Source organism: Scomber scombrus, chromosome 12 (genome assembly GCF_963691925.1).
Source record: "Scomber scombrus chromosome 12, fScoSco1.1, whole genome shotgun sequence".
Classification (NCBI taxonomy): domain Eukaryota; kingdom Metazoa; phylum Chordata; class Actinopteri; order Scombriformes; family Scombridae; genus Scomber; species Scomber scombrus.
Genome location: NC_084981.1, coordinates 16,387,478 through 16,396,284, shown reverse-complemented (window position 1 = coordinate 16,396,284; position 8,807 = coordinate 16,387,478). Strand labels below are relative to the sequence as shown.

The window sequence follows — 8,807 nt, the reverse complement described above, 5'->3', positions numbered from 1 at the left end:
TGATGTGACGCATCTGGGTAAATCTTTGGGAGATGATATGATTGCTGCAACCCTCATCCTCCAATAACCAGTCACCAAAGCCATGGAGTCTGGTCACACGAAGAGATGAACTATTGCAAATTACAGGAAGTACGCTTTTTTTTTTTGTCAACTCTTAAAATAATTCCAAAAAGTGCTAGGGGAGAGGGGCTGTACAATCCTTATTTGATTGTCATTATGTACATCTCTATGGATACATTAATAAATAAAACAATGTCCAAGAGCATGGAAGTAACGTTAACGGTATACACATAGGAGGTCCCTTCCAGTTTGGGTTCCTGTCCAACTCTCAATTAGAAGAATGAGTGGAGAGAAATGTGTCAGTCTTCAACACCCCCATCATCTTCATCATCATCATCATCATCATCATCATCATCATCAATATCATCAATATCATCACTCCTCCTATGGTGATGTCTTCCCCATATCTTTTGAAAGAGCACACAGATGTCTGGTGAGTCAGCAAGTAAACCTGGTGTTCAGCATTCGTCTTCAACTTCTCTGATTGGTGGAATCAGACTACTAGTGGATTTGTATTGGTTGACTTGGTTGGCCATGTGAGTGCTCATGGGCTTGATCTGAATGTTCCGTGGGTAGGCATTTTCCGGTTCATCTGTAAACCATTTCTTTTCTGAAGGCGAGAGAGGAAGAAGAAAAAGCAGAGTTAGTTGGAAAAAGTGCGTCACATGGGACTGTTTACAACCATACTGCCTCAGTTTAAGTGATTGATTTGCATGGCATTCTTTGTGATTAGCATCAAACCGTGAGGTCCAGTTTAGGTTTGTGTTTTGGTGCACTGAGCCAATTTGAAGTGTTCACGGTGGCATTGTTTATCTCAAGTACAGCTGTGAAATAATCTATCTGAATCCTAATGTACCATGTAACAAAGAATTTCCATTAAAAAAATATATATATACATATATATATATATATATATATATATATATATATATATATATATATATATATATATATATATATATATATATCCATTTTAGACAGATCATAAAGTAAGTTCAAGGTTGGTTCACCCAAATTATAAAACATTTATCACTTTCTTCTGATATCTAGCCACAAACACAGTTTTGGTCTCATTCCCAGGTTTTGAGATATCCATTTGAGAGAGATTTATGCTTCCACCTCAATACAATGAAGGAGAATTAAACTGAGTTTATGGGGTTCGCAGCATTTACAAATTACATTTGATAATACAGTGTCACCAATTTTTGGAGGAATTTTTATCTACCAAAGAAAGAGTTCCTAAAAATATAAGTTTAAAAATGTGTTGTTGAGTTTTTAATTTAAATCATGCAAATATATTCCTGTTGAGCCTAAGAATATACAAATACAGACCTGGAAATGTGCATGACAAATCCTCTTTAAAGCATGTTTTTTGTGGATTATCAAGACTAAAGGTGTGTTCAGAAAGAATGTAAAGCTAATTATAGATGCATTGTGGTTGCATAAAAAGTCAATGCATGTGATCAGTTGCAGGGTTGCCTGAGGCAAAATGCATTTGTGCAATTAGACATAATGTATGTTTATCCCAATGCTTTATGACTCCAATTCATACACGTGTGGAGACCAAGGAAAAAGTAGGAAAATAACTGGAAAAGCTTGACTCTCTGGTGAGTTCACACCAGTCAATGAATACACTTCTAACAACCAACATCTGTACAATCAGTACATTAGCTGTTTGAGGCAAATAATCACAGAGCATGAAACACTGCACTTTTGCATTCTGTCTGAACATGAAAAGGAAGGTTGCTGCTGATTTAAAAACAAAAAAAAATCAATTTCCCCCACAGATTGAATTCTGTTAATTTGGGTGGCAACAGACATCTCTAAAACTGGTATATCAAAACCTGGGTAACTATATGCATGGCTAGACGCCACTATTGTTTTTTTTCTCTTTTTTTTAGTTAGGTTATTGGCACCTCATTACTAATAAAATATCCTAAACACTCACATGTCATAGTAAGTCTTACTTTCATGGTGGCAGTCATTATGTGAAAGAAGACATTTTAAGTGTGTCATTTTGGAGAGACTCTTTTCATGTGTAAGTAGGCTATGAGAGCACTGTTTCTGAGCACGGTGTGAGGAAAGGGAAGAGCGTATACCAGCTGTCAGAAGTTTGTAAACTCTCTCCCAGCACTTCACAGGCATCTGCAATGCCATTCAACATGTCACTTCCTTTTGGGTGAAGTTGTAATATCAAATTTTAACTTTGCTATGTGGAGCAAACCTGTGTGTGTGTGTGCGTGTGTGTGTGTGTGTGTGTGTTGTACATGAACATGAACATGAACATGTAGGCTTGCAAGTGTGGAGATTCATTTGTGTAGGCCTGAGTGTGTGTATGTGTGTGTGTGTGTGTGTGTGTGTGTGTGTGTGTGTGTGTGCGTACGTGCGTGCATGCGTGCATATGTCAGCAAGCTTAAGGCTGCGGGGCCATGTGTTACAGCAAAGGCATTTGATGTGTAGAATTGTGCCTGAGGTGAAGCAAGATGTCTGCCATCTCTCTCTGCTGCTGATACGGTGAACTTAGTGTTGTCGCCTCAAACCACCATATCAGGCGCACAGGGTTACAAGGAGGAAACTCACAGACTCATATCCCCCTCCAATTTGGACTTTAAATTGGTCACACCACCCACTTTCTTGGTGTGACCGATGGCACAGGGCTGGACACACTTTCTTAAAGTTCTGTGAAAAAGTAAGCAATTTGGCTGCATCAGGGGGATTTGAATCAGTCTGACCTAGATGTGAACTATGATCTAGGTTTGTAAAGTCGGGCAACATGTCGTTACCCTGTGATTTATGCTGATGCTGGTACAATAACAACATACTGTACTCAATGACAGCAAATATTAACTCTAAAAATCTGCTACAGTCATCTGACAGTATTCAATAGGAGGGAAGATGCGCAAACACACAGACCTCTCACACAATGCAAACCATCTCAAGTTGAAATAAATCATAAAAAGGCATGATAAATGACAGAAAGAAACAATGGAGAAAAGGATTTGTCTGGAGGAAAAGAAAACTCATATCATCAAGTGAGGTAAAGGCACAAAGAAAGAAGGGTTTTCGTCTCAACCTCATGCAATGCGGAGATGGTCCTGATCATGGCAGGGAGGAGGCAGGAGCAGCAGCAGACATTTTGCTTTTCAGATGAAAGCAAAACTTAAACTGAGGCATGGTTTACTTCATATCTGAAGAACAGAATAAATAAAAACAAACTCCACTCATCATAACAATATCCACAGAGGACATAGTTATGACTGGAACCCCAAGTAAGGTTGCTAAGTCATGCAGAATCGTTAACTTGCATACCTTGGCCCATTCTATTCATCCTTGTTGCACTTCAGAAAGAGAGGTAAGTAATCTACTGTAAGTAAGTAGTATTTACAGTCTACAAGGCAAATACACAACTGACAAATGACTACCAGCCCAACTAAAGCTTCTTACAGCAGTATTTCGGCTACATTATATCATACATCTTAGATTTAAGATGTATTGAGGGCTTTTCATTTATCATTTAGTAAATCTTCAAGAAAGAGTACAATCGTAACCAATCTGCATGCTTTTAGAATATGTCACAATTTCTTTTCTTTTTTTACTGTATTCTCCCAAATGAAAATTTAAATTGAAAGGGTATATTTTGGAGGGAGAGTGTATAACATGTAGGTGAAAATATTGCACCAAATTTAAAATAATCTTAAAGTTGTAATAACAAACAAAACCGGAAATAAGAACCTGCTAAAGAGGGCTACCAACATGGACATGCAGTAAAGCAGTACAGAGGCAACAAAATATCAACACTGCTAATGGGGGATGATCTTATGAGTAACAGTGTATCAGTAATGTTGCTCTATAATTTATATTAACTAATGATAATACAGCTACAGTAAGTAAATCACAATACATTATATCCATGATCGAGGCGTACTGATCATGTTTGTTAAATGTGCACAAATATGCAACAAATATTCAACAAACAATTATTTACTTCACAAATATAAGAGTTAGACACAAAACATCTAATATATTAAGACAGATACAACAGGTAGACAACATACTGAATGTGTGTGTTGTATTATGTCATGTCATTTAGCTGTGTTTGAGTCCTTTACTGTAAACTTGTTTCTAACCACAAAGGCAAACAAGTGGTTTTTAATGTTTACAATGCCACATAGTCTTTAACTATAACAAATGTGCCCGGCTTTCCGCAGAGTGAGTTCAGTAAATTTGTTAATGTCATGTAGTGATTGCTGTGATGTGAGAGTGAAGACCACATGCAGATGATTATGGAGGAAAAAAGCACAAACACTAGGCATGGACGCAGAGCACAAATCACAAACAAAACACAAATCCCACAATATACAATACTCATCAGTGCATGTCTCACCACAGTCTGCACACACACACACACACACACACACACACACACACACACACACACACACACACACACACACACACACACACACACACACACACACACACACACATACAGACAGACGGACACACACACTCACACACATCTATAGAATACAGGTATAAAACACTTAGCATGCAGGCTAAAACTCTATGTGAGTGCACATACTTCTGCTTGTCGCGGGCCTCCCGGGTCTTACTACTACGGTTCTGCCGGTTGGAGGGTGGGATTGAATGAACGGAGGAGCTCTTTTTGCTGGAGGAATGAGAGGAGTGGGAAGAGTGGGACAAGCTTGTTCGGGACTGGCCCGCATTGTGGTCAAACTGCATGAGGCAGAAGATCAGGTCTGTGGGCACCAGCTCAAACTCATAAGGTGGGTTTGTGATCACGTATCTGCCCAGAAAACAAAAGTAACAGAGGATTAAACTTTTGCAATTGAATATTTGAATATTTCTGTACAAATAAAGAGAATGTTGACAATGAAGAACAATATAAAAACCATTGCATTTACATATGAATTATAACATACTTTAAAAACATACTTAACAAGAAGTAATTCTATGTTGTGAATCAAATGCAATTTATATTATTATATGAATTTATATCATGAGTTAAATCAGACATTTTATTACAATAAAAAAACATTTCATAATGTTCAAAACTAAGCAAAAGCAGCTATACCGTTTTGTACATGGGCTTGGTACACTCATATGAGCGTCTCTTAATCTGTAGATTCCAAAACACAGCATGTTGTATGTCTTCAGTGCTTTACAGAATAAATCCCCGTAGCAGCCGCCATCCTGATGAACAACAGAACAAAGACACCATCCGTGTGTGTTAGGTCAGCCTAATGATATGGTTCAGAGGCATTAAATGAAATTCTTTGTAAAGTTGTGGCGCAAATTCAGTGTTCTGCATTACAGAGGATATTCTGCTTGCGAGTGAATACCAGCTGTTGGCAACGGGGACTGTAGCAATCAGCAATGCTTTAAAATTATGCCATAATTAATTCAAGAGAAGAGCAAATTACTTCAATATTGGAAGTTCTTCATAACAATGACAAAAACCTGTGAAAACAAGGTTGGAACGAATTAAACTTGGAATTTCCTTGGTGGTGTTCATTGTTCTCTCCAAAGCCCTCCACCCACTAAGGCCTGCTTTGCGTGATCACTGTTCTTCACATCGGATTAAGGACCGTGAGGAGCGGAGGCGGCCAGATGTGTGCTGCTGGGTAGTGCCAAAATGTGTCATCTCTGCTTAAACAATCACTTACCCCCAAGTCGGCAAATGGCCCATCGTAGAGGGCTAGCTGGGCGACACGACACCTGTCTCTGTTGGCTAGTGTCTGCGGTGTGCTGTAGCCTCCTCTGAGAGCGTTCTCTTCAGCCAACAGAGCCTCCAGCTCTGGTGTGGCTCCCCCTGTGACCAGCGTCCGAATCAGCGTGAGGATGTTGTCGTTGAAGTATGTCTGGAGAGAAGAGAGTAGATAACTGTAAGCAGATGCCATTAGAATCACGAGCACAGAGGTGGCAGATGTGGGAAAAGGGTTGAGTTCCTGTTATTTAGACCCTCAGCCTGTCTTTTCACATAGAACTAACTGGGAGGAGAGGAAGCAGATCTGTAGATTACAGAGGACTTTCTGTCTGGCGCACTATGACGTTATAGTTTCAATGAATTTAAAGGTTTGGTTCATGAACAAAACAAAACAAAACAAAAAAAACCTCTGGTGGTATTTAGGCGTGCACATAGTTTTGGATTTATTGGCTTGGGTTTTTACATCTGTCTTATTGCTTTAGATATCTTATGTGTGGCAGCATATCTTTCCAGACTCAATATCCCTGTTACTCTGGATTATCCACAGATGTGACTGTGTCCAGTTGTCACTAGAACTACTTTCTACAGTAGAAATACTTTCTATGAAATGTGCTGACAGCATTTTATGTATTTATTTTTATTATTTATTTTATTTTATTTTATCCAATATAACATAGGCATCGTTTTTTACACAAATTGTATTTTATTGGGTTTAAGATAAAATGTAAAAGAAGATATCTAAAAACTTTTAGGAAAAAAAACAAATCTATCTGAAATACAGTATGTGCTTTTAAATTTAGGTGATATGGTCCTTTTAGTTATTCTCTGCAAACATAATATTATTAGCTTAAACATTATGTCATATGTCAAATTTGAAATAGGCATAGCCAAATAACACTTGATGATCAAATGTCAGATCAGCACTTTAAATAAAACAGATACAATACAACACTATTCTAACCTCTTTGAACACTGTTCTACACACTATGTCTTTTTTTCCCCTTCTGAAACAGCGTTTTGACTGTGCTCTTAGAGTGTCAGGTTCTCTTGTCCTTCAAGCCGATCAGGACCTGTTTTTGCCACGTGTGAAGACAGCCGATGTCACTCAGCCGCCGGGCCAGAGTGGCAGCTCCTCTCTCCGGGCCTCCGACAGGCCTGCAGAGCCTCATGATGGATGAGCACTGTCCATTAGCTAGCTTCACCTCTGACCAGTGCCAGACTACAGCTGACGCCTGCTCTACTCCCTGCTCAACTCAGCTCTGCACACCCCTCTAACCCCTCACTCAACGAGAGGGCTGCTGGAATTAAGCCATCACAGCACCAAAGGGAAAAAATACAGTTTGTCATGAGAGGGGGGGGGGGGGGGGGGGGTGTAGAAGGGGATTTTCTTCCCCTGCCTCCTCCTTTATCTTATCTTTGGTGCAGCAGTGACATTGTCAAAAGATGAAAGACTATTTCTTTGGCCTGTTACAGTCAAGCTTGTGTCATCGCCACTACGCTAAACTTCAACACTTACTTTGTTTAAAGACCCAATAAGGCTCTTGAAAGTTGAATTCATAATACTTAAGGTGAGAGTGACAATCAACAATTCTCCTTTTGATGTCAGTGCAGCTGGCAGACAAGTCTGATCAATGTACTGAACCATTTCATTTACCAACTTCAACCTACTTGAAATGGCAAATCTCCATCTATTGAAACTTATCACTATACATATGTCATTTTTCCCTACTGAGAGAACATTTTCTGATTTACACCAACTGCAAAGTCTATACTGTTTATGTATGCTTAATTTAAAAATCATGCTTTGTCTTCTTAGGAGATAATGTACCATTTGAAGTATCTGATTGAATGTGAAATATATGAGTAATATATATATATATGATATATCTGTGGTCATGGCCACCAAAGAAGCAAAATAATTCTTTGCATTCTGGGTTAATGCCTTCTAAAGTTTTCTCAGGTCCATCTTTCAAGTCTGACTCACCAAGTTTCTTACCTCTTTCCCTCACCCAACAGTTTTACCACTGCAATAACATGCAATCATTACCCAGTGGGCAGATCATCCCCATGTAGTTTTTGTGAAATGTTCTCCTTTTGAAATACAGACCATTACTGTGTACAAACTCAAAATAATCAGAAAATCTAAATTATAAAACATGTTGGAAAATGTGAAATGTGAAAAAGTGATAATCGGTTTTGGAAAACAGTCCAACAGCGTGTTTGAAGACTCACCGCGCTCATCAGGGAGTCGAGTACACTGACAGCGAAGGCAGTGCCGCAGGCGAAGGGCTGAGTGAGGTACAGCTCTGTGTCTGGGTCGTCATCATCATCTTGGTCCAGGAACTGAACGTTTGAGTCGTTCACTGAGAGAAAGGAAACACAGCTGAGTTAGAGACGGGCACTGTGCGGAAGACTGAGTCAAACACAGACACCAACACACCTGAGAGTTCAGAAATTAAAAACGATTTAAGATTTGTGTTTTTAATTTACAATTAAAAGATTTTGAGATGCCATGCTAATGCAACAGATAAGTCTCAGGTATACAGGTATCAATCAAAGGCGTGCGCTTATAATATAATGTATAATTAGATGTACATTATATTTTGCTTCTTTATTTTATAATCTTACAGTCACACTTATTTTTAACCACAAGATTAAACACAAACTTTATTTGCTCTCCAAACAATTGACATGATCTTGACTGGCACTCAAATACTGTACGTTTAAAATACAGTAAATATGTTCTCTGTAATTTGCTATCTTGCTATCCATGCATTTTATAATTGTTTGGAAGTTGAAAAAAAAGGTTAACTTATTGAAAAAGCTTTTTTTTAGCACTTTGAATATTGAATCTACAGTGTATCACATGCACAGTTCAACAAACCACAATTTAAGGAGAAAATATTGAAACACATTATGCATACACAGTGATAACCATTGCAGAAGTCCCCAATTACAAATCAGTTATATATTTGTTCTCCATTAGTGCCTCAGTAGCCACTGTATCTTGAACTTAAAT

General features: G+C 38.5%; 1 protein-coding gene across 6 annotated transcripts in view; it reads right to left on the bottom strand.

Annotated features, from left to right (window-relative positions):
- Positions 1-518: 518 nt before the first annotated feature.
- kcnma1a (potassium large conductance calcium-activated channel, subfamily M, alpha member 1a) overlaps positions 519-8,807 on the bottom strand; it is a 136,708-nt gene continuing 128,419 nt past the window's right edge. For 3 of the 6 annotated variants that reach the window (XM_062430897.1, XM_062430900.1, XM_062430898.1), the window contains 6 exons: positions 8,021-8,151; positions 5,748-5,942; positions 5,156-5,274; positions 4,643-4,867; positions 3,370-3,398; positions 519-670 (listed from right to left, as the gene is read on the bottom strand). In XM_062430897.1, the coding sequence (XP_062286881.1) occupies positions 519-670; positions 3,370-3,398; positions 4,643-4,867; positions 5,156-5,274; positions 5,748-5,942; positions 8,021-8,151 (851 nt within the window). The remainder of the gene's footprint in view (positions 671-3,369; positions 3,399-4,642; positions 4,868-5,155; positions 5,275-5,747; positions 5,943-8,020; positions 8,152-8,807) is intronic. The other 3 variants (XM_062430901.1, XM_062430903.1, XM_062430902.1) reach the window with 1 other exon arrangement.